Here is a 27,362-nt window from a genome sequence, read left to right as displayed (position 1 = left end):
ACGTCATAGTTACTCTCAGTGGGAGAGAACTTCCTGGAGAAGCACCCACTCCCACCTCGGAGGCGTCAACCTCCACGATGAATGGCTCCATTTAGTTAGGCTGAACCGTAAGAGGCTTAGCGATGACCGAGAAGTTAGCAATAAATCTCATGTAATAATTAGCAAACCCCAGGAAGCACTGTAACGCCTTCAGGGAGGCAGGTTGGACCCATTCAGCCACAGCCTGAACCTTGGCAGGGTCCATGCGGAATTCATTAGGAGTGAGGATTTGACCCAAAAATGGTATCTCCTGCACCCCAAACACACATTTTTCGGATTTAGCAAAGAGTTTGTTTTCCCGAAGGGCCTGGAGCACCTTCCGGACATGCTCAATGTGGGAGGACCAGTACTTGCAAAACACAAGTGTGTCATCAAGGTACACTGCAAGAAATATCCCCGGGTTGTCTCTTAAAACCTCATTTATGAAATTCTGGAAGACCGCGGGAGCATTACACAACCCAAAGGGCATGACGAGGTATTCGAAATGATCTTCGGGCGTGTTAAACGCAGTCTTCCACTCATCCCCTTCCCTGATTCGGATAAGGTTATAAGCCCCCTGAAGATCAAACTTAGAGAACCATTGGGCCCACTGAACCTGATTGAAGAGATCAGGAATCAACGGAAGGGGATACTGGTTCCTTACAGTGACCTTATTCAAGTTTCGGTAATCGATGCACGGACTAAGACCACCATCCTTCTTCCCTACGAAGAAGAAGCCAGCACCTACCGGAGAAGTAGAGGGGCGAATGTAACCCTTGGCCAGGCATTCCTGGATCTACTCTCTCATGGCTTCACGTTCGGGACAAGAGAGATTAAATATCCTACCCTTAGGGAGCTTAGCCCCTGGTACCAAATCGATTGCGCAATCGTACTCTCTATGAGGAGGTAACACTTCGGAGGCCTTTTTAGAAAAAACATCAGTGAAGTCCTGAATAAACTCAGGTAGAGTGTTCACCTCCTCAGGGAGAGAAATAGAATTAACAGAAAAACATGATGTCATGCATTCATTACCCCATTTGGTAAGATCCCCAGTGTTCCAGCTAAATGTGGGATTATGCAACTGCAACCAGGGAAGGCCTAAAACCAAATCGGACGATAATCCCTGCATCACCAGTACAGAGCACTGCTCCAAATGCATGGAGCCAACAAGGAGTTCAAAAACGGGTATGCTGCGTAAAACAACCATTAGCAAGTGGAGTGGAGTCGATACCCACTACCGAAACAGGTTTAGGCAAATCAAACAATGGCATAGCTAGAGACATAGCAAATTCCACAGACATAATATTAGCAGAAGACCCTGAATCCACGAAGGCACTGCCGGTGGCAGACCTACCCTCAAAAGAGACCTGAAAGGGAAGCAAGATCTTATTAGGTTTCATATTTACGGGAAATACTTGTGCGCCCAAGCGACCTACCCGATGGTCACTTAGGCACGGAAGTCTCTCCGGCTGCTTATTGGAAAGTTGTTCACTTGATGCTTGTCATCCCCACAGTAGAAGCAGAGACCATTCTTCCTGCGGAGCTCTCTACGTTGTTGGGGAGACACGGAGGCCCCGAGTTGCATTGGTTCATCCGAGATTCCCGTGGAAGAACGAAGCAACGGAACCTCGGGAGCCATCATGGGGGAGCCAGAGGAGAAAGCACAAAAACGATCAAGTCATCGTTCCCTGAGATGTCGGTCAAGACGTACCGCTAAAGCCATAACCTGATCTAGAGAGTCAGAAGAGGGATAGCTAACTAATAGGTCTCTCAGGGCGTTCGACAGACCAAATCTAAACTGGCACCTCAAGGCAAGGTCATTCCACCGAGAAGCTACGCACCACTTCCTAAAGTCAGAACAGTACTCCTGAACGGGTCTCTTACCCTGACATAAGGTCACCAGCTGACTCTCGGCAAAGGCAGTCTTGTCAGTCTCGTCATAGATAAGCCCGAGAGCAGAAAAAAAAAAGGTCAACAGAGGAAAGTTCAGGGGCGTCAGGAGCCAATGAGAAGGCCCATTCTTGGGGGCCGCCCTGGAGCCGGGACATAATTATACCCACTCGCTGGCTCTCAGAACCTGAGGAGTGGGGTCTTAAATCGGAAATAGAGCCTACAACTTTCCCGAAAGGAGAAAAAAGTCTTCCGGTCCCCTGAGAACCGGTCAGGCAACTTGAGGTGGGGTTCAAGTGGTGAGGTGGAGGTACTACCTGGTTAGCATCACGCTGGTTGCACCTCTGAGCTTGGGCTTGGACCTGTAGGGAGAGACCCTGCATTTGCTGAGCCAGGGTCTCAAGGCGGTCCATAGTAGTAGGAACCAGGTTAGAAAAGGTATATGGGCCTGTGATTATGTAATGACGGGGTAAGGAGACAGACAGGTGAGCCCTAATCTACCCGCCACTCAGTCCTTGCCTATTCGCACGACCCGTCCTTGGCGACGGCGTACAACTGGGCGACGGTCCCTACGCTCAATACATGCACGAGAGACAAACAGACAAGGGGACACAGAAGCTAAGGGAAATGGGGCAGTTGCCCACGGCAACACCGTGAGCAACAAGAGTAGTGAATGAGCCGAGTCACACCAGGAGTGTACGAAGTACCAAACGCAGAGCAGGAGAGTAGTCAGTAAAGCCTGGGTCAATTTGAAGCAGAGGTCAATAGTACTAGCAGGAACAGCAGAGCCAGGAAACCAGACAGAATCACAGGCAAGGAAGAGCAGGAAATGAAGGTATAAATAGACAAAGGGCGGGAGCTAGCTCCGTCTGGCCAGGCTGTGATAGGTTCTCCCACTCCTCAGCCTACCAGCCTGAGTGGTAGCAGATGGAGTCACACTATCAGACCTAGGAGCAGATGCAGACTGATTAATGACGGGCGTCGACACAGAAGCTTTGTCAGGCAGATCCTTTACAGTCTGTAGCAGAGACACGCCCCTTGCCAGTTAGACAGACAATACAAGTCTGATCTCTCCTCTCCACAGCTCTGTCCGTAGCACTGACACGCCCCCTTGCCTGTTCGGGTAAAAAGACTGCAATCGCATACTCTCTCTCCTGCTGTTGCACTGTCCATATCTGAGTGGACAGTGTCACAGTTATTTTAACACACCCCGTGTTCAGGTGGTTATTTAAATATCGGGCGCCAAATATAACAACACCGATATCTAAATAACAAAGGGAGGTAGATTTTTTTTTTTTCAAAGTGGTTTGTTCAGCCCTCCCCATTACATGCTGCACTCAGCTGCACATGTATGGGGAGGTGAAACATATATCAAGTACATAGAGTAATGAGTACAGTTAAATGTCAAAGACACATTAGTCAATTGTTTGTCATCGTACTAGGTTATAAAAGAACATTCAAATAAAAAATAACGTAACAAACGTACTCAATGTGGACACAATGATGGTCAGTGAGAAGTGAGACTCATATGAAATGAATATGACTAAAAGAAGATTCGCCCATACAGAAACTCTCCGGCCCGAATTCAATAGTAAATAGTAAATATAATGGGGGGGGGGGGCATTTATATATGATATGTGAGTATTTAGAAATAAGATGGGGGAATAGTGCTGTGAGAGCTATCAAGCCACAACCTCCAGTTAGTTATCAGCATAGAGCGATTACATTTGGCACCGGTATAAACTAGCTCATGCCAACAGTTGTCATTTATGCCTTTGATTATCATTTTCAATGTGGGTTGACAGTCATCCTTCCAGTGTTGAGCAATTTTCAATCTAGTTGTGATTAAAGAATGTGAAACGGCCGTGATATGATCTGTAGGAAATAGTTCCAAACCTAATCCCAACAAAGCGAAGGCTGGATTCGGCGGAAGATTCATTTTACATAACCTTTTTTATAAGGTTGAGAAGCCTGTAACCAGACATTGAAAAGACAAGTTATAGTTGGCTGAGCTGGAGGAGGTAGTCCGTACAATAGGTGACGAATTTGCAAGAATTTAAAAAGCTCTGTGTGGAATATTATAAGTGGTGTTAAGGAACTGAAAGGATACTAGATGCATCCTGCCAAAGCATTGCTAACCCCTTTCCTTCGAAAGTGAGAGACTTAACCCAGGTATTGCCAGTTCTAATACCTCTAGGAGTTCTGAATATAATTCCAATTTGAAAAAGTCATGTCTTTTGAGATTACTTTCCAAACCAGTGAGATCGCTTGTAGAGTTAAAAGAAGGGGGGAGGAAATTTGTTTTAAAGTTTGAGGGTGCAATTAAATGGTGCCATAAAAGGCGATTATCTAGGAAATAAAGTTCAATATCCACCCAAAGCTTTGTTCTATCTTTTCACCAGAGGGTTCTCATTTGCTCTGCAATAGTGGAGAACTAAGGGAGTGTTTAAGCTCCCTTCACGATGGGTTAAATGTTGGATTTAACCCTGGGTCTCATCTTACCCCATATGAAGTTTTGTACAATCGATTGAAGTTTATTTAGGAAAGATGTAGGCAAGAAAATGGGAATATTTCTGAATACATATACAATTTTTGGCAGGATAACCATCTTGATCGTAGAGATCTTGCCTATCCACGATATGCTCTGAGATTTCAATTTTTTAACATCTGCTTTAATAGTGTCTAGGAGGACACCATAGTTGAGTTCAAATAAATTTGAAGTGGGAAAAGTGAGTTTTATTCCCAAATAAGGGAGAGTTTTTAACCCAGTTGAAGCTATACATTTTAGAGAGTTCATGTTTAATGGAGTTCTTTAGAACTAGGTTGAGAATTTGAGATTTTGAGGTATAATTTTATAGTACGAGGCAAAACTAAATTGATGTATGGTACCCATAACTGCCGGAAGGGAATTCTTGGGGTTGGTTAAAGCGATCAGTAAATCGTCTGCAAAAAGACATATGCGATGATCATACGTTCCCACTTGAATCCCTGAGATAGTTTCAGATTTTCTAATGTGTTCCGCAAAAGATTCCATTACCATTGCGAAAATTAACGGTGACATTGGACAGCCCTGCCTTGTGCCATTTGTTATTTTAAATGATGATGAAAGAAAACCCGAAGTATAGACCGAAGCACTGGGGTTAGAATATAGTGACATAACTGCAGACAAAAATAAACCTTCAAAGCCAAACTTTTTCAAGATTCCAGATAACCCCAGTGGACCTTATCAAACGCCTTTTCCGCATCCAAAGAGAGAAGGGGTCCGAGATGCCTCCACTGTTTCAATAATGTCCAAAAGGCATCTCGTTCCGTCCAAAGTTTGACGACCTTTTATGAAACCCACGTGGTCGTTTTTGATTATATGAGGTAAAATGTCAACCAATCGAGTAACCAAATTTTTTGCATAGAGTTTGAAATCGGTATTCAGTAATGAAATTAGCTGGAAATTGGCTGGGATATCTGGAGTTTTACCCGGTTTTGGAAGAGTAATAATCAAGGCATAAAGCATTTTGTAAGGGCAAGTGCAAAATGTTTTGAGTAATTAAGCAGCTATAAGAGCCTTAAAAGATTATAATACTCATTTGTAAGTCTGTCAGGACACGGAGATTTGTTTGGTTTTAATGATTTAATCGCAGATAAGACCTCATCCAGCATTAGTTCCGTGTTCAGAATGTCTTTTTGATCAAGGGTTAAATTAGCGAGGTAGACTTCATTAAGTAAATTGTCAATTAAAGAGCTATTCGGTTGAGGAGATTCCTCATTTGCAGCCAAATTGTAAAAGAACTGTAATATTCCGAAAAAGATTCTGAGATTTTTTTGGATTCAGGATCTTATTTCGCTTGGAATCATATAAAAATGGGATTCTGGATTTAGCCTCTCTAGATTTAATTTTATTCGCCAACATTTTCGAGGCTCTATTATCTTGCAAATAAAACGTTTTTGCTTTATTTTTTTCAAATTTAGAAGGGTAGAGTTTAAAGAGGCTCTGTCACCAGATTCTCAAATCCCTATCTCCTATTGCATGTGATTGGCGCTGCAATATAGATAACAGTATCATTTTTTTTTGTTAAAAACGTTCATTTTTGGCCAAGTTATGAGCAATTTTATATATATATATATATGCAAATGAGCTTTGAAATGGACAACTGGGCGTGTTTTTATTCGTATGTCCAACTGGGCGTGTATTGTGTTTTTAACTGGGCGTGTTTACTTGTTTTACTAACTGGGCGTTGTGGAGAGAAGTGTATGATGCTGACGAATCAGTGACCAATCCGCATCATGCACTCCTCTGTATTCATTTACACAGCACATAGTGTTCTTACTAGAACGATGTGCAGCCACATACACAAGTGTCCTGATAATGAATACACATGACCTCCAGCCTGGACGTCATGTGTACTCAGAATTCTGACACTTCTGAATCCTTTCTGTGAGATTTCGAGCAAGGGAAACAAAATCTCGTTTACCTCGTAATCTCGCGAACATACGAATAAAAACACGCCCAGTTGTCCATTTCAAAGCTCATTTACATATATATATAAAATAGCTCATAACTTGGCCAAAAATGAACGTTTTAAAAAAAACAAAAACGTTACTGTTCTCTACATTGCAGCACCGATCACATGCAATAGGAGATAGGGATTTGAGAATCTGGTGACAGAGCCTCTTTAAAGGGTTTAGTCTGTGTTCATCCTTCAACCGTTTGATGTTGAAAAGAAGATTGGATATCCTCTTGTTCCTCATCTTTTTACCATTGCTTGCTAATTTAAGGAATAATCCTGTAATTAATGCTTTGTGGGTGCACCAAACTGTGGAGTCAGAGGTTTCATTATTATCATTGAATTCTAAAAATGCTGTCCTATTTAATAGAGAGTTATTCAATCTCCAAGGGGAGGAGGGAGTGAGGTTGACAGACTCTTGTATTAGTAGCGAGATGGGAGCGTGGTCCGACCACGTAATTACATCTATGAAAGCTTCAGATCTTTTTTGAAGAAGCCATTTGTCAGTTAGGAAAAAATCTATGCGGGAGAAAAATGTGTCGTCCCTTTCAGACGCATGAAGTATGCGCCAAGGTTCAAACAGGTTTTCTTTGAACAGTAAGTCACGTAAGCTAGGTTATTTAGCAGGATTGGAGGAGGAACCTTTATCTATATATGGATCAGAGACTATATTAAAATCACTACCAATCAATAGTGAACCATGTTTCAGATTAGTAGCCATTTCAATGGTTGATATAATAAAACTGGCTTGGTGCACGTTGTGGGCATATAATGAGACTACTGTAAACGGGGCGTTATTGATGAGGCATGTCACTATCAAATATCTCCCTTCTGGGTCAGTGAAAAGAATTGTGAGTTGAAATGCCAATGTGTTTTTAAAGGCAATGAGGACTCCCTCTACGGTTTTGTATTCTTATGGAGTCCGTTTCCAGAAGATGAGTTTCTTGGACACAGCAAATATTGCATTTCTGCTTTTGAATCTCTTTCCAGAGAAGTGAATGCTTGAAGGAACTGTTAACAAATACCATTTGTAGTTATATAAAGTAGCTGATTTGAGCATACATGAACATCAGAATTAATGAAATTTGACCATCCTATCACATCAAATGTAAGGAACAATGGAGAAAATTCAAGTAAAACATTAGTAAAAAACATAGCAATATAAACAAAGTACTATGGAATATAGCACCAAATTACAGTCCGGATTCAAAATGAACCATGGTGTAGCTGCAGGTGAAGCAACCCAAGTTGGAGGGAGGGTCCAAACAGTAGGAAGAACTCAAAGTATCATACAAAGGTAGAAGGGGCTCCAGCGCCATCAATCAGGATAAAGAAGTAGAAAGTAAGATGACTTTTAACGTGAGTAATTTTACATGTGGAATAAAACTGTGAGGTCTCAAGAGACACAGAGAAGCTTATCCAGATGTTTAAGTGATACCTTAAAGACCCTAAGTCATGAATTCAGGTAGCGAGTGTTTGCCATACGGTGATTTTATCCACTCCTGGGCAAGTTTGTGGAAGTCTTTTCCTAGATGGAGATCTGTCACCATCTTGTGGTTGGTAAAGAGACCATTTTGTTAAAAGATTAGCTGCATCTTTTGGATCAAGAACAACATGAGTGGATCCATTGTTTGTGATAACCAATCTAATGGGGTATCCCCAATTATAGGAGATGTTGTGGTCTCTTCGAATTTTAGTGAATGCTGCAAATTCTCTTCTTCTGGAGAGAGTAGCAGAAGAGAGGTCTGCAAATAAGGAAATTTGTTGGATGTGGTCTGGAAGATCCTTTTTAAGGATTGCGGCTTTCATTACTGCTTCCTTAAAATGGTAGAAATGGAGGTGCCCACTGAGATGCCCGTGCCCAACCATTCAGCTCCTAAGAATGATGCTGATGACTTGCCCCGCCAATCAGCGCCTTTCAACGACGCTAGCGGTGCAATGACGTCATCGCGCCGCTTCTGTTGTTGAAAGGCGCTGATGGACGGGGCAAGTCATTCTGCCCTGCCAATCAGCGCCTTTCAATGATGCTAGCGTCGCGTCGTTCAGCCCCAGAAGAGAGTAGGCCTACATTGACACAGGACGGTGTGGGAACGGGATCAAGGTGAGTATGTAAAGTTTTTTTATTTTACAGGGGGCTATATGTAGGGCACTATATACAGGGGGTGCTATATGTAGTGTGCTATCTACAGGGGAGGCTATATGTAGAGCGCTATCTAAAGGGGACTATATGTGGGGCACTATATATAGGGGGCTATATGTGGGGCACTATTTACAGGGAGCTGTATGTGGGTACTATCTACAGTGGGCTGTATGTGGGTACTATCTACAGGGGGATCTATGGGGGGCAGTATCTACAGGGGGCTCTATGGGGGCACTATCTACAGTGAGTACTGTGTGTGTGGGTCACAGTGTATAGTGCTATAATAATCCCTGTTTATACCAGCCATCATCCCCGTACATAACCCCCATCATCCCTGTATGTACCAGCCATCATTCTTGTTTATAACCCCCCATCATCCCTGTAAATACCAGCCTGGCTGGTATATACAGGGATGATGGGGTTTATATGCAGGAATGATGGTTGGTATATACAGGGATTAGGGTTGTTATATACAGGGATGATGGGTGGTTATATATACAGGGATGATGGGTAGTCCAGCCATCATCCCTGCATTAACCCCATCATCCCTATGAATACCAGCCATCATCCCCTTATATAACTCCCATCATCCCTATATATACCAGCCATCATCTATGTTTATAACCCCCATCTTACCTGTATATACTAGCCAGGCTGGTATATACAAAGATGATAGGGGTTATATACAGGGATGATGGCTGGTATACAGGGATGATGGGGGTTATATACAGAGAAGATGGGGGTTATAAACAGGGATGATGGCTGGTATATACAGGGATGATGGGGCTATATACAGGGATGATGGGGGTTATATACAGGGATGATGGCTGGTATATAATCAGAATGCGCATCTTTAGTTGTAAATATGCATTAGGGGAGGGCCCACTGGGTTGGGGCCCACTCACATATGTCTTGCCCCCCCCTGTGCTAAACCCCTAGCTACGCCTCCGGTATGCATAATCAAGATTGCTGACTGGATGTCATTATGCAGAGCTTATTTAAATTCTTGAAAAATAAGTCTCATCTCTGTTGAGGAGACTGGAGTGTCTGATGGAGGCAGAGCTGCTAATGCAATATTACCCTCCGACAATAAGTTATGCAGGGAGGGTGATTTCTCTGGGGATAAGCTTAGTGGCCGGCTCAGAGGCAAGTTTGTTACTACCGGAGATATAGTAAAAGGCTGTTAGAGGGGGGTGTGCTCACCTCATCAGTTGCCGGCAATGGAGCAAGTCTCCGGCATGTTGCGGCGCCATCTTGGGTGGCAGAGACTGGCGGAAAGAAGGCCGAGCCCTTCGTCTTGCTCCTTGTCATAATTGCGGATCGTCCCAGGATGGATAGAGGTAATGTGTCACAAGGAGAGTGTCTTCAGGCTTGTCGTTTAGTGCAGTTTGAGCCGCTAATGTAGAAAGTAGGGCGGAGCTCCTGCCTCACACGAACACTTCCCTCGTCATCCGGCCACGCCACTCGTAAGTAGAACTTTTATTCACATGTTCTAAGTGTATTATTGCAACTCCATCATTAACATGCATGTTTATTTCATGAGAGGGGAATAGGTCACTGCCAGACCTGTCTGTCAGTGGTATATCTCCAACATGCCCTATCCTTTTTTGCCCCAATGTTAGATGTCGGGGGACAGTCAGAAGACCTCTATACACATTAGATCATCGACCAATCTCCCCAAAGTCGTCGTGTCTACCAAAGTTTTGTCTAGTGTATTTTATCTCCTTAAAGGCTATGTACACCTTCGAAAATGATTTTTTATTTTTTGTTTAATAAAAATGTCAGTCAGTGTGTTTGGTCCAACTTTCAAATTAGTCTTTATCAAAATTATTCTTACTTTTTGAGATACAGCTGTTTTGTATCCTGCATACAGAGCAGATGTCTAGTTTGCGAAGACCTGAATTCGTCAGGTCCATGGGACTGACAGGTTCAGTGTCAGCGGGTCCTGCGTGTCTCTGACAGACAGGATCCACCTGTAATCTATCACATGTAAGTTATGTACTTAGATGTAATGGATAACAGGTGGATCCTGCATGTGAGAGACACGCAGGAGCCTCTGATACTGAACCCATCAGTCCCAATTTGAAAGTTGCATGCATATATATATATATATAAGTCACTTTCAAAGGTTTACATAGTCTTTAACTGTAAATTGTTTTCTTTGAAATGGGCAAAAAAAAAAAGTAGTGAGTTACAATAAGGTTCTGTATTAGGCCCAGTTCTTTTTAAACTTTTTATTCATGGACTTATGTAAAATGTATGCTTATGACACTATGACAAGATAGCAGCTTGGTAAATGTTGATTAATATAAAGTAATGCACCTAGGTCTCAGAAACGGTATGTCTGTGCAGATATTAAATGGAGCACAACTTTGGTTAACAAAGCAAGAGAAAGACTTGGGTATATGTATTTCTAGTAAGCTAAGCAGCATTTAATGCCAAGCAGTAGCTGAAAAAACCAAAAACAATTTATGGTGCATAAAAATATGGATAAAAGTCTGAGGTGGGTTCAAAGGCGAACAACTAGATGAATAAATGAGAGAGGCGGTCTATTTTTATAACAAAAGACAAAAAAAATTATCTTGGAAAAAATAATCCTATGGCACTATTCCTGTGGGCACCGTGTGGCACTATTCATCAGGGCACTGCCTTTTTTATTGGGGCTCTATGGCAATACTGTATAAATATGAACAGATATCGTTTTGAAGATGTGGCCTATAGTTTCCAGAGCATATCAAACATAGTGTCAACATTTTGAAAATAAGTATATTGACTGTAGCGTACAAAATTATTGATTTGGGGTTCCCGTTACTAAATAGTATATCAAAGCTACACTAATAGGTTTATTTAATGTATTGGAGTGGGAATAACTTACCTTTGCTGACTGTCTAGAGACCTTTTAAATATGGGCATTGATATGGCAGGCTTTATTATATGGGCACTGATTTTGTAGAATTGCTTTAATTTACTAGCTGTCTGGCACTATTACTAGGCCATGTATTTATACTGTAAAACCCCAAAAATTATACCTTTACTAGGTGAGCAGCTAGCATTGTGGGTTCCATCTTCATATTTGCATGAGGCAATTTGGGATGTTTGTACTTATTAATGATTTCAACATGTTCAAGGTTATGGCATTGTGGTTCATACACTGGTGTGAAAAAATTTACCACGATATGAATAATTTATTCATATCTGCTGAAATTGACCTCTAACATCTTCTGAAACCTTAAAAAGCTCTCAGAACTCAGCTTTCATTTTATAAACTGCTCTGCTAATACAAAAAAAATAAAAAGGGCGTTGTGATTGGCTGCTATTGGCAACAAAGAATTTTTCTTTTAGACAGTTTTCACAAATCTGCACCGGTGTCTGCACGGGAATCCCAATAGAAAAGCTATTAAGGAAAGACCAAGACAGTCGTCAACTTGAGAAGGGAATATTTTGAGCAGGATCTGCAAAAAGAACGGTTTCAGTATTTCTAGAGATTTGCCATAAGATTGGCAAGCCTCAACTGCTGTTGCTGTAAATGCGAGTTCTGTGTGGCTCAGACAGTGTTCCATGGGATTGAATTCTGGAAAAACTAAGGACAAGTCTTTGCTAACAAAGGCAAGAAGCAGTGTCTCCAGTGGGTTCATGAACATGCATCATGGGTTGTGGAAGACTAGAGACAAGTATTGTTTTCAGATGAAAATTGATTTTGTCTGGGCAACGATGGACCACAGCTTGTTCGGTGTACCACAGATGAAAGGATGCAACCGAGCCCCGAGTGTTTGCAGCGAATAGCAAAACATTTCTTTGGAGTCATGGTGTCGGTGGCTTCCTCATATGAGGGAGTTGGTCGCATTCGTTTCATCCTAGGAATGATAAATGCCACCTAATACACAAAGGTTGTTCAGCAAGATTCGTTCAGTTGTTCAACTTTCTGTGAACTTGGGTATAGGGGGCTCAAGTTGCTTGGGAATTCTCCTGATCTGAATCCAATTGAGAATTTATGGCATATTGTGAAATTAAAAAATTGCATAATCAGGTCCACCCAACAAAACAAAACTGATGAAGACAATCATTCGTATGTGGTACCATGAAGTTCCCCACTCACATTAAAATTCAGTTGTTTCCGTGTTAGACCGGTCAAGGAGGTAAAAAAAGCAAAAGGGACATTGCACTAAGGCCCCATGCACACGGCTGTTGTTTTTATGTCCGTGTGCTATCCGTTGTTCAACTGCTAGCACATGGACCCATTCATTTCTAATGGCCCCTTGCAAAAATATAGTGACGCCACATTCAATAGTATCTGTGTCCCTAGGATGCAGATACTATTGAACACTACAGCAGAGCAGGGAGGTATCTCCCCACTCTGCCATTAAAGGGTTTATCCCACAAAGCACATGTATCCCTTATCCACAGAGAGAGTCCCGGCAAATTACGGTCCTGGGACTTGTCCCGGCAACTGCTACATTCAATTGTATCAGATGCAGATACCATTGAATACTATGGCAAACTATCCGCTTCCTGCTCTGCCATTCACTCTTCCTGGAGCGATATCTCTGGCCAAAGCGTTGGCGATGCCCGGGCCGGGGGTTTACGCTGCAGGAGGTGCCACTGAAGTCACTTCCCTTATATGGGCAGTGAAGTCAGGGCTCTCTTTATGAGCTGAATTCCCGGCCAGGGCATCAGCAACGCTTTGGCCAGGGATTCCGGCGCTCCAGGGGTAGCCCATGACTTCACTGCCCATATAAGAGCAGTGACGTCAGGGGCACCTCCTGCAGCGGAATCACCGGCCAGTCCATATATGGATAATGAGCTCAGGGGCTCCCCCTGGAGCGCCGGAATCCCCGGTCAAAGTATTGCCGATGCCTGGCCGGGGATTCCGCTCATAGAGGGAGCCACACAGGCTCTATCTACAGGGACAGAGATGGTGTGGGGGCTATCTACAGGGGGAGTATATGGCACTCTATACAGAGAGAGTACGTGGCACTCTATACAGAGGGAGTATGTGGCACTCTATAAGAGGGGAAGTATGTGACACTATATACAGGGGGAATATGTAGCACTATCTAAAGGGAGGTGTTTGGCACTATCTACAGGGGGGCTGTGTGTGTCATCATCTACAGGAGTTGTGTGTGGCATCATCTACAGGGGTGTGTGTGGCATTATCTACAGGGGGTCTGTGTGGCATCATCTACAGGGGGCTTTTGAACATGCGTGGCTGGTGCTCCAGTCATTTCTATGGAGCTTCCAGACACACAAGCCGGACACAGACCCTCGACGTCCCATGCTTCTCATGAAGCACTTTGGGGAAATTTCAGCTCCCCATTCTCCTTATTGCTGGGGGTCCCAGCTGTTGGACCCCCAGCGATCACACATGTATCCTCTATCCTGTGGATGGCAAATTTGCCATTGTTCTGCGGCCCCACTACCATGATGCCGGTGGTTGGATATTGAAAGCTGCAACCACTTTTATTGATTCATGTTTACTGCACTAGTTGTACCTGCCAGTACAACTATTCTAGGTGAGTGCAATCACATACCTATATTTGAATTAGCCCACCTATCAGGTTTATCTTGCACCATGTGGCGCTGCGTACAATTTTTTCATTCCAGACACTATCTTGTGGATAGGAGATACATGTGTTTTCTGGGACAACCCCTTTAACTAGGCTACAGGCTGTTTTTTTCAGGAGGGGTTGGGTCTGTATGGCGTTATCTACAGGAGTGGGTCTGTATGGCGTTATCTATAGGAGGGGGGCTGTATGGTGCTATCTACAGGAGGGGGCTGTATGGCGCTATCTACAACGGAGGGGGTGTATGGCGCTATGAACAGTAGGGGCTGTATGGCACTATCCACAGGGGGGCTGTATCGCGCTATCTACAAGGAGGGGCTGTATAACACTATCTACAAGGGGGAGTTGGGGGGCGCCCAGGGGAGGGGGGGCCAGTCGGAAGTTTGCTATGGGGCTCAGTCTTTCCTATTTCCTGATTTCCTGATTGACTGCAGCAGTCACATGGGATAAAACGTCATCCCACGAGGCGAGCCTGGATGGAGAACAGAAGAAAGCATTGCTTTGACAACCACACCGCAGGTCAATTTATGAGCGTTTTTCTGGTCTTCTGTTACGCAGCATGTGGATGAGATTTGTACAAATTTCATCCACTCTGCTGCTATTGTGATATGCTGCAGATTTTTTCCACAATGAAATCCATTGCGAAAAATCAGTGTTAACACAATATGTGAACATACCCCAAGACAAAAACTGTAAGCCTTAGATGGCAATAAATCTTGTATACGTAACAATGAGAGTGCAATTTCACACATTTTCCTTACACACATTGGTGAGTTTTGGGAATCGCAACAAAAAAATTGGCGAATTTGCATTTATATAAGCCTTACCATGCTAAACTATTTCACACAAGTGTAATTTTATCAGAAGGTTGTGATATTTTAGTTGGATCTGATTGATGTACAGGCATAACATTTGTAAACAGGGATATAGTGCCACCAAGTGGAAAGACATGGACATTAAATCTTCTTTTTTAGGACCAGTAGACATCATATGAAAGTTCTGTTCCGTTCTCACTGTTTGGTTTAGTTCAGCGTATACCCCGGGAGATTTCCCGGCAGATACAATGAATGTATCCATAGGGCCTTAGTATATGCCAAAAGAGTGTACTTTCGGCATACAACGGATCAGTATGTGTCTGCATACTTTTTTTTTTTTTACTGTATAGGAAAACTATACAGTAAAAAAAAGTCTCATGGCTTCTCTATGTACAGAAAGATTTTCAGATGTAAAACAGTGGCCGATGTATACCACTATATGCTTATACAGTGGCATACGTTGCCGCCTTCCAAGATATATAGATCAAAGTATTTGTAGAAATTACAAATGTTGTTTTTTGGAGCAAATATTTACTTGATTATGCCACCCTATAACTTTTATATGTTTCTTAATGCTCTCTCTGCTTCTTTCCACCATCTCACTTGGAACTACCTTCTCACTTGGCACATTTCTTATTTTTTTATTTTAATAGACGGGGCACAGTTTACACAGCATGAAGGAAAAAAGAAAGAGGAAAGTGAAAGTTACAGAAATTGCACAACCTCAAGTTTTGAAGGTAAATCATAATGGGGAAGCTGAGCAAAGACCTGAAGTTAAAGCATCGCCATCCAGTGGAGCTCAAATTTGCCATACTCTGGGACACAGGGCTGTAATCATGCCAGATACACAGGAAAGCCCACAATCCATTGGTGAAGGTAAAATAATGCATTGAAAAATGATCAGCGTATTTCTTTTTGACAGTTGTTTAATGCAGTTTTCCATATGTCATATTTACAGCATATTTGAGGAAATATAGAGTCGCATCTTTTTATCCACAAGAACACATACATACATTAACTGGTTAGAAGTGCTGATAACCCAACCCTATCTCTATATTTTTAATTGAACATATTCTCTACTTTTTCATTAGAAATATACAGGAATTATCGTTTATTTATTTTTTTATTCTTTAAAGGGAATATGTCACTTCCGAAAACCCCGTAAACTACAGTAATCTGTAAATAGCTCTAGGCTACATTCACACGACAGTTAAAAACGGCCGTGTTACGGACGTTTTTTGAACGTCCGTCACATGGCCGTTTTCAGAACAATGGTGTTTTATGGGTGCATTCATACGGCCGTTTTTTTTAACGGCCCGTGAATATTGGCCGTCAAAAAATAGGACATGTTCTGTTTTTGGCCGTTTTCACGGCCAGAGGGCCCCATTGAAGTCAATGGATCCGTTTTTATTGGCCGTCAATCCATGTAACAACCGTTAAAAATGGATCTGTGACATGGGGATTCAAGAGGCAAGGGAACTATTGGTTCCCTTGCTGGCTATCGGCGGCGCGATGGTGCTGAACACCCTACACACTCACCAATGCAGTAGCGTCTTCTTCAGGTAAGGTCTCTAGTCTTCACGGGTTCAGCGAAGGCGACGCAATGATGTAATCGCGCCGCCTTCGCAGATTCCGTGAAGACGAGAGACCACACGTGAAGAAGACAGGGCTGCATCGGTGAGTGTGTAGGGCATTCAGCCGAAAGTTTCTTAATAAATGTCGGGCTGTGTGGCATCACATACAGGATGGCGGTGTGGCATCACCTACAGGAAGGCTGTGTGGCATTATTTACAGTGAGGATGTGTGGCATCATCTACAGGGAGGCTGTGTGGTATCATCTACAGGGAGGCTGTGTGGTATCATCTACACAGGGAGGCTGTGTGGTATCATCTACACAGGGAGGCTGTGTGGTATCATCTACAGGGAGGCTGTGTGGTATCATCTACAGGGAGGCTGTGTGGTATCATCTACAGGGAGACTGTGTGGTATCATCTACAGGGAGGCTGTGTGGTATCATCTACAGGGAGATGTGTGGTATCATCTACAGGGAGATGTGTGGTATGATCTACAGGGAGATGTGTGGTATCATCTACAGGGAGATGTGTGGTATCATCTACAGGGAGATGTGTGGTATCATCTACAGGGAGATGTGTGGTATCATCTACAGGGAGATGTGTGGTATCATCTACAGGGAGATGTGTGGTATCATCTACAGGGAGATGTGTGGTATCATCTACAGGGAGATGTGTGGTATGATCTACAGGGAGATGTGTGGTATCATCTACAGGGAGATGTGTGGTATCATCTACAGGGAGATGTGTGGTATCATCTACAGGGAGATGTGTGGTATCATCTACAGGGAGATGTGTGGTATGATCTACAGGGAGATGTGTGGTATCATCTACAGGGAGATGTGTGGCATCATATACAGGGAGGCTGTGTGGCATCATATACAGAGAGGCTGTGTGGCATCATATACAGAGAGGCTGTGTGGCATCATATACAGAGAGGCTGTGTGGCATCTACAGGGGGCTGTAAATAGTGTCTAGGTGAACATGTCACCTTCCTTTGGGTGTTTCCAGGGCGTTGGGACGAAAAAAGCCTGACCAATGAAATTCATCAGTTTTTTTAACGGCCATGAAAAACGGATGCAAAACGGATGTCAAACGGCCATTAAAACAGACAGATGAACTGGAAATGGATGAAAATGTGAAGATACACTGATGTAAAATGGCCATGAAAAACTGACAGTTGATTCATTTTTAATGGCCATTTTTTTCAGTGTCGTGTGAATATTGCCTTAAAAGACGTTTCCTGCATTTTTTACTGCAGAAAATGGTGCGTATTTTTCAGCAATTCAGTCCACTTTCCGCAGCAGGAATTGACATGCTGCGGTATGAAAAATATGCATTGTGAATTTCTGGTCGGTAATTTTATGCAGCTTGTGGACGAGATTTGTTAAGTCTCACCCACTGTGCTGCTACTGTATTCTGCTGCGTATTTTCCATTGACAATTCTGGATGGAAAATACGCAGCAATTCCGCTACGTGTGGACAAGCCCTAAGCCCGCAAACAGGTCATGCGCTAGATGCTGATGACGAGTCTAAGTAGTCCTATCCATTATATTAGCTACCTTAGTAGTCCTCTCTATGTATCGCCTGCAACGCACGGCTCGTTTGCGAGTTTACAGCGGGGGAATGCAAGTGAGTAGAAAGATAAAAATTGCAGATTCAGAGTCTTTGTCTTTTAAGCTATTTATGGATTAGTGTAGTTTAGGGAGTGGTGTCAGATGTGACAGAGTTTCTTTGACAAGTGATAACAGATATAAATTTCCATCAAAAATATAAGCAGGAAAAATCTTCCTTTTTTCCATAGCTACCTGAAGCTAATCTGAAGAGTATTTGAAGAGAAAAGTAGGAAGATTTTAATGAAGAAAACATGAAATAATAATGTTATATTTATTTACACAGGTCCCAAAAAAAGAAGGAAAAAGAGAAAACCTGTTCCAAAAAAACAAATAAAATCTCTGGACGTTGGGGCCTGTACTGGAGATATGGAAAACACGTTCGGTGAGTTTGAGTAAGGAAGTTGTGGATAGTTATGGTGCAGTCACATGTGGCACATTTCATTCTTCTGAATGGGGTTGTTCCTGCAGCAATCACAGGGATTCTGCAAGTTCCAGTCAGATGAATGGAACAGATTTTCAGAAGCAGAAATTCCTGCAATAAAATCTGTCCTGTGTGACTGCGCCCTTATGTCATAATCTAGACCAGCGCTTCTCAAATTGTGAGGCGGTTGTTACCAGTGAGGGGCTCCCTTGTTGTTGGTGAGGCGCAGCTGGGTTTGAAATTTTGCCGTAAGTGATTACAAGCCGCACGTCCTATTTCTGGCTGCACTAATGTCTGCTTTACCAACATAACTGACTCCTCTTGTACTTATTATAATGTTGTACTGGGTTGAGAAATGAAAGATAAATTGAGAAATATTTAGCTATAGACTTATACTAATAGAAGGAAAGGCCCCTTCATCACCATGTTTTGGCTGATGGGGCCCAAATAGAAAAAGGATTGAAAAGCCCTGATCTAGACAGTGGAGGTCAAACTGCCACATTATGGGAGTCCCCGTTGTACTGTAGTTCTTTACTGCCACACACACACACACGCGCCCGCACGCACGCACAATGGGAAGTCTTACCCTCATTCATGTTCTACTTCTCCTCTCACACTGCTTCTAAACTCACATTTACCTGAGCGTGAACCTCCTCCGGCTGTCATTCTTCTAATACTTGCTGGCTCTACTGATGCCTGTGATGAGACATTACTAGTAATTTTGTGATAACAGCCTATCCACCAACTTTTACATGGAAGAAAAAAAGGACAAAGTCATAGCTGTCAGTAAACCCAATAACGTGTGCTTACGTTGCATACTTGTGCCAATCCTGGGACAATGCATGTAAGGAACAGAGACGTAGAGGGTGATGTCTCTGGTCACGGCGCGGGGTGTGGACCCAGTGGGCCGTACCGCGTAGCGGGGTAGCATCAGGCCAACAAGATACAAAACAATGTCTATAGTCCAGAACGGGTACCTGAGGCAATGTAGACAGTAACGGAAGGCACGACTTGACTTTCGCAGCAGGTGGCACCGTGGATTCGGCGGAAGACACGACTTGACTTTCACAGTAGATTCAATAGCACGGGATACAGGGTACAGGCAGCAGGGATGGGTAACACTGGGAGACCATTTGCAAGACAAACTTAGGTATACAATAACGCTCAGGCAAGGATCAAGTGGGTGGAGCCCCTTTTTATAGTACAGCAGCCATTTGGGCTAAATATTGAACGATGACAGCTGGACGCGTACTGGCCCTTTAAGGCCGTGCATGCGCGGGCGTGCGCGCCCTGCGGGAACCAGTCCTAGGAACCGGAAGTGAGTGCCGGTGTCTCCCTGGAAGACAGATGTCCAAGGCCATCAGAGAGTAAGTCTGAACGACGGCCCTCAGTCATAGACGGTACATCTCTTCATCGTCTCATGAGGAAACGGTTGTGGCTTCACCCCAAGTACTGGTTCAGGGAGAACAGACTAAACACGCAATCTAAAGTAGAGATTTACAGAACAGCCCATGGCCAAGCTAAATTTTACTGAGGTCCTTAATTAATCCAGTTTAACAGATTCATGTTCATTGACTTAAAGCTTCTTATGGCAGCACCTATAATACCTCAATTTTTGTCTCCTTTATATTTCATCTATAATAAACCTATACATGTCTTTGAAGGTTGATGTTGAACTGTTGATTATTCCATTTTCTGGGAAAAATTAATCGACAAAGACAAAAGAACATTACAAATAATTTCTTGGCATTGTCAATAAAAAGTTCTAGTCAAGAGATATACAAGAAAAACTTCCAAGTCACTGAATATCCCTTGGAATTTAGTTAAGGCTTATGTGCCTCTTCATGGATGAAGGAATGATTTATGTAGCTCAAATACAAAGTAGGGAGTAGTTGGATCAGCTAAAGGGGGGGGAGGGGGGAGGGTGTTAAACACAGACTCTTCCTGAAACTTTTTTTTCCTGAACTTAGTGGATAGGTCCTAAAAACTCCAATGTCAAACGCCAATATCAGTTTTGCTCCTGCTAATATAGTCCTTCCCCTGAAATTAACTTATATTAATGACCCATACAAGAAATATAGTGAAAACCTGTTCCATGTAAATCCCCCTTTAAAAAACAAGGGGGCTGTCACGTTGGGTGCGTGGACCCACGGGGCCGTACCGCCTTGTCGGTATGGCATCTGGCCAACAAGATGCAGGTCACAGTCTATAGTTCGTATAGTGTACAGCTCAGCACGGCACTTGACCAGGTAGCACGGGATACAGGATACAGGAACGGGGAACACTGGGAACTGGAAAACACTAGGAGACCATTTGCTTAGACAAACTTAGGGTACGACAACAACGCTCAGGCATGGGAGGAAGGGCCTGTGCCTTTCTTATAGTCCAGGGCACTGGCGTAGCTATAGGGGTCGCAGCGGTCGCAATTGCGACCGGGCCCCGAAGCCAGGGGGGCCCACGGCCCCCCGCACCACATCAATAAAAAGTTACTATAGTAACTCGGGCCGCGGGCCCCTGTTACTATAGTAACATACTTTACTTACCTTCCTGGTTCCGGATCGCAGCGGAGGTCCTGACGTCAAGCGATGTGCGCAGCGCATGACGTCACAGCGCTATGCCGCCGCGCACAGCATCGAGACTACAGAACTCCCGCCGCGGCCGAAGAGGAAGGTAAGGTTAGCCCTGACTGGCGGGGTCTGACTCCCGGGACCCGCCAATCAGCTGTTTTGAAGGGGCCGCAGCACTCGTACGAGAGCTGCTCCCCTTCATTCCTGTCACTTCATTCCGGTCACACTGTGAATCCGTGTCGGCGATTCACAGTGTGGGCGAGTAGTGAAATGAAGGGGAAGCAGCTCTCGTACGAGTGCTGCGGCCCCTTCAAAACAGCTGATTTGCGGGTCCCGGGCGACACATCAGCTATTGATGGCCTATTCTGTGGATAGGCCATCAATGTTTAGGGACTGCACAACCCCTAAGCCTACGATGTAGCAGGCTTAGGGGGCCCATGAGACAGGATCACAGATTGTGTGATCCTGTCTGCTGGGCCCTCTATCTAAGCCAATCACATGGTAGGCTTAGATACATGGCCCATGCGTGATCCTGTCTGCTGGGCCCTGTATCTAAGCCTACCACACTGTAGGTTTAGATACAGGGCCCCAGCACACAGTAATCTTATACTGTATAAGATTACTGTCTGCTGGACCCTGTATCTAAGCCTACCTTGTGGTAGGCTTAGATACAGGGTCCCACAGACAGTATCACACATGGGCCCTGTATCTAAGCCTTAGGGTATGTGCACAGACACTAATTACGTCCGTAATTGACGGACGTATTTCGGCCGCAAGTACCGGACCGAACACAGTGCAGGGAGCCGGGCTCCTAGCATCATACTTATGTACGATGCTAGGAGTCCCTGCCTCACTGCAGGACAACTGTCCCATACTGTAAACATGTTTTCAGTACGGGACAGTTGTCCGGCAGCGAGGCAGGGACTCCTAGCATCGTACATAAGTATGATGCTAGGAGCCCGGCTCCCTGCACTGTGTTCGGTCCGGTACTTGCGGCCGAAATACGTCCGTCAATTACGGACGTAATTAGTGTGTGTGCACATACCCTAACACATGTGTTACTAATCATTTTTTGTGTGTTTTCTTACAGGTTCAGTCGTTGGACTATGGCGGATTCCAGGACTACTTCGATGACAGCCTTTTTTTTATTAATAAAATGGTTAATGAGGGTTGTGTGGGATTTTTTTTTATTTCAATAAAATATTTTTTCTATGTCTTTGTGTTTTTTTTTTAAACTATATTACTACCGCCTTAGTAATGGCCGCCGGCTGATTGACAGCGTCCATTGCTAAGGCGGGACTTAGTGTTAGCTGCTGCAGAGGCTAACACTAACCCCCTTTATTACCCCGGTACCCACCGCCACCAGGGGTGCTGGGAAGAGCCGGGTACGATCCAGTACCTGACCATCTGTAGTGATGGTCGGCCACTGGGGTGGCCGCAGGCTGGTATTATCAGGAGGGGAAAGGCCAAAAACAGTGGCCCTTCCCATCCTGGTAATACTGCCTGCTGCTGCTTTATTGTATCTGGCTGGTTATGAAAATGGGGGGGACCCCACGTCATTTAAAAAATAAATAAATAAAAAATTATTGGAAAGAACGATGTCGGGTCCCCCCCAATTTTCATAACCAGCCAGATACAACACAGCAGCAGCAGGCAGCATTACAAGGGTGGGAAGGGCCACTGTTTTTGGCCTTCCCCAGCCTAATACTACCAGCCTGCGGCCACCCCGGTGCCTGCCCGTCACTACAGATGGTCGGGTACTGGTTTGTACCCGGCTCTTCCCAGTACCCCTGGTGGCGGTGGGTACCGGGGTAATAATGGGGGTTAGTGTAGCCTCTGCACCGGCTAACATTAAGCCTCGCCTTAGTAATGGAGATTGTCAATCAGCCAGCGGCCATTACTAAGGCGGTGATAATAAAGTTTAAAAAGATACAAGCACATAGAAAAAATATTTTATTGAAATAAAAAAACACAACCCTCAATAACCATTTTATTGAGAATAAAAAAAACGCCGTCATTGAAGTCCTCGTATCCGAAGTCCAACAACCGAACCTGTAAAAAAACCAGAAACACACAAAAATAATCAGTAACACATAAAGAAGCAAAATTATTATTCTTACCTATCCTGGGTCCAGCGCTGGAGCCGCAATGTCAGCGAGCTGGGCCCTGTATCTAATCCTATCATGTGTGATACAGTCTGCTGAGCTGTGTCTCTAATCCAATCATGTATACTGTCTGCTGGGCCCTATATCTAATCCGATCATGTGTGATACTGTCTGCTGAGCCACTGTATCTAATCCTATCATGTGTGATACTGTCTGCTGAGCCACTGTATCTAATCCTATCATGTGTGGTACTGTCTGCTGAGCCACTGTATCTAATCCTATCATGTGTGATACTGTCTGCTGAGCCACTGTATCTAATCCTATCATGTGTGGTACTGTCTGCTGAGCCACTGTATCTAATCCTATCATGTGTGATACTGTCTGCTGAGCTGTGTATCTAATCCTATCATGTGTGATACTGCCTTCTGAGCCACTGTATCTAATCCTATCATGTGTGATACTGTCTGCTCAGCCACTGTATCTAATCCTATCCATAGTTTATAGGGTCGTAGTGCTATAGATATGCTATGCTGTCTCATATACACACTTTTTTTTGGGGCGGACACATATGTATTGGGGCTATTTCCCGGACATTTTAAGCCCTGAGGGTATGTTCACACGGCAGCGTCCGTTACGGCTGAAATTACTGTGCTGTTTTCAGGAGAAAACAGCACCGTAATTTCAGCCGTAATGGCATGTGCAGGCGTCTTTTGCTGCGTCCATTACGGAAGTAATTGAAGCTGGTTTTCCATGGAGTCCATGGAAAACGGCTCCATTTACGTCTGAAGAAGTGACAGGCACTTTTTTACGCGCCGCCTTTTGACAGCGGCGCGTAAAAAAAAATGACCGTCGGCACAGAACATCGTAAGACTCATTCAAATGAATGGGCAGATGTTTGCTGACGCTTTTGAGCCGCATTTTCGGACGTAATTCAATGCTAAAACGCCCGAATTACGTCCGTAAATAGTGTGTGTGAACCCAGCCTTAGTGACTCCCCGGCTGCTAGTGCTGCATTGTTGGGTCACTTAGGAGACCCAGCGATGCAGCTGAAAGCGGACCGTCGGCCATGAGAAGTTTGCGGGGGGGGGGGCCCAGTAAGAATTTTTGCATCGGGGCCCATGAGCCTCTAGCTACGCCCCTGGTCCAGGGTACTCATGGGCTAATCTTGACACAAACTTCAGGTGTGCGCGCTGGCCCTTTAAGAGCAGGCACAAGTGTGCACACGCACCCTGTGGGACCCAGCCGAGGTAAACGCAAGTGAGCGCTGGCGGCTCCTGTGGAGGAGACTGGGGCCAGCGCTCGCAGACCCATGGCTGCGACCGGCAGGAGGTGAGTGAGCCTGACGGCCCGTTGCCATGGACATGACAGGGGAATTCCCTCCGTCTGGAGAAAAAAAAGTTCAATCTCCAGAAGGCGACAATCCTTCTTTACTGTGAGAACTGTGAATCTGTGGAATAGCCGACCGCAGGAGCTGGTCACAGCAGGGACCGTAGATGGCATAAAAAAAAAAAACTTAGATAATTTCCTAGAACGAAAAAATATCAGCTCCCGTGTCAATGTGTAGAATTTTTGTTTCATTCTTTCCCTTTTCCCATCCCTTGTTTGAACTTGATGGACATGTGTCTTTTTTCAATCGTACTCACTGTGTAACTATGTAACAGTAAGGGACACATATAAACACTGTGTGATATAGTTATACAACAATTACATTATAAAAAAAAATATTCTGAAAAATATAAAATGACCACCTCTTTGAGAAGACCGCCCCTAATCTAAACTAAATTTGTCTGTGACAGATTTGCAATAACTAGATAAATATTTATCTTGACCCTCTGTGAGGGGAGCACCCCTCTAAACCATTTTTACAGCAATGATTGACTCAGAGGTTTAAAGAGGACCTTTCAGCTCTCCTGTCATGTCTTTTTTAGTACATGTTTTTATTCTCCACAGTCTGTTACTGTCCAATCAATGCTGACAGTGTCAGACTGTGTAGGGACACATCCTTCTGATAAGTGGAATGGTAGCGCCAAATTATCAATTTATTTATGAATTTCCAGGAGGAATAACAGAGGAACAGTACAGCACAAGTATTTACTAAAATAGACATCAGGAAAGCTAATAGGTGCTCTTTAACTATAATGTATATATTTTGAATATACACATTTTCCTTAATTTGTACATATTCATTATTATTATTATAATAATAACAATAATAATAATGAAAAATAAATAAATAAAAAATAATAAATAAAAATATATATATATATAAAATGGGGTCCTCAGTCCAACAGGTATAATCTCATTACAATGAAAAATATTCTCTCCATGTCTGACAGATCTTTATCGAAAAGCTATGCATGCTCTGAAGCTGAAACAAGAACAACAGAAAAAGAGACCATCTCGTGGCAACCAAGAAGTTAGCCCAGTGCAATAAGAGAAACCATCTTTGGTGCCAGCAAGTCATTATATCAAGTTGTTGTTTTTACCAACAAAGGATTCTTTTCTAATGTTTTATTATTGTTATTTGTAAGCCCAAATATTAAAGGGATTGTATGATCTTTTGAAAAAGACCCTGTATAGGCCACATATGGCTCCAAATAAAAAATAGGCTCATATTCACATTTCTATTCCCCCATTTTTTTTACAGGGATTTTCTTAAAGTTCAGCAAACTCCCTGCTTTTTAGAAAATCATAGTAAGAATAACAATGCTCTTACTGTACATAGAAGCAGATAGAAAACAAAACGTCACAGCACTAAATCTGGGTCAGACGTTTTTTCAGCTTTTCTTTTTTTTTCTAAAAAAATCTATTAGAATTATCTTAATAACAATAAGAAACTTGCATTCAAGAATACAAAAACAAGAACTGTATAGGCAGTAATAATCCCTTGTTAGGGTATGTTCACACGCACTGTTTTGAGACGTAATTCAGGCGTTTTACGCCTCGAATTAAGCCTGAAAAAACGGCTTCATTACGCCTACAAAAATCTGCCCATTGTTTGCAATGGGTTTTACGGTGTTCTGTTCCCACGAGGTGTAATTTTACGCGTTGCTGTCAAAATATGGCGCGTAAAAAGACGCCCACGAAAAAGAAGTACATGTCACTTCTTGGGACGTTTTTGAAGGCATTTTTCATTAACTCCATTGAAAAACAGCTCCAAAAAAGGGCCGTAAAATACGCCGCGAAAAATGCGAGTTGTTACAAAAACGTCTGAAAATCAGGAGCTGTTTTCGCTTGAAAACAGCTCCGTATTTTCAGACGTTTTTTGCTAAGCATGTCAACATATCCTTACCCTTAAGAAACCTTCATCCTCATCCCACCCACCCTACCCTGTACTTAAAATAAATAAATATAACAAACACTAACAAATTATATGTATTTACTGTCTCTATCGAACAAGGTGATTGATCTAATATTTAATAATGCTCTATTTTTCCATAGCGACCATATCATTTACGAGTTCTATCCAAACTGAAAAAACGGGTATTTCTGTAGCCGTCCACTTTCTTGCAATATAATATGTTGCAATATAGTGTAGAGAGTTGAGAATTAGTTTATCCTGAGCATCTCCCACTGTATTCTCCAATAGCCCAAGTTTTACAGATGGTTGGAGAAAGAGATCATCGATGCTCTATTATCTTATACCAATGGCGTTTTAGTTCTGGACTGCGCCACAAAAGATGTACCGAATTGGCATCATGATCTCAGCATTCGGGGCAATTAGAGGAGCAACGTTTCCCAACCCTGTACAAAAATGGCTATAGACTCTATGTAAAATTTTAAATTGCATTAGTTTATAAGATAAATCTATTTTGGTTATAGAACATGTATTCCAGATTCTTTCCAGATTCTGTTTTAGTTAAAATACCCATTTTATTCTCTTAGTGTCTGCTAAATCTGTATAAATTGTGACTTTTAACTTATATATTATACCCTTTTTTAGTTTGTGTTCTTTAAGAATTGCAGAATAACCCAATTAGCTACCAGATATTTGCGCAGCTCTTCTGCCCTCAGTGCATGTCGTAATTGCAAATATTTAAATTTATCCCTATTATTAAGTGCGCAGAGCTCCTAGACCGACTCAAAAGTAGTGATTTCTCCATGTTCTTATACCTGTGCGAAGGTATCCTTGTTCCATTTATACAAAGACCAGAAAATA

General features: G+C 43.3%; 1 protein-coding gene across 2 annotated transcripts in view; it reads left to right on the top strand.

Annotated features, from left to right (window-relative positions):
* ARL13A (ARF like GTPase 13A) overlaps positions 1–26,572 on the top strand; it is a 135,587-nt gene extending 109,015 nt beyond the window's left edge. For both annotated transcript variants that reach the window (XM_075835567.1, XM_075835565.1), the window contains exons 8-10: positions 15,577–15,799; positions 18,394–18,492; positions 25,540–26,572. In XM_075835567.1, the coding sequence (XP_075691682.1) occupies positions 15,577–15,799; positions 18,394–18,492; positions 25,540–25,637 (420 nt within the window). In that variant the 3' untranslated portion in view covers positions 25,638–26,572. The remainder of the gene's footprint in view (positions 1–15,576; positions 15,800–18,393; positions 18,493–25,539) is intronic.
* Positions 26,573–27,362: the final 790 nt, after the last annotated feature.

The sequence above is a fragment of the Rhinoderma darwinii genome, chromosome 8 (assembly GCF_050947455.1).
Source record: "Rhinoderma darwinii isolate aRhiDar2 chromosome 8, aRhiDar2.hap1, whole genome shotgun sequence".
In the NCBI taxonomy this organism is placed as follows: domain Eukaryota; kingdom Metazoa; phylum Chordata; class Amphibia; order Anura; family Rhinodermatidae; genus Rhinoderma; species Rhinoderma darwinii.
The sequence above is the reverse complement of the archived record's forward strand: the minus strand, read 5'-3'. Positions and strand labels throughout refer to the sequence as shown.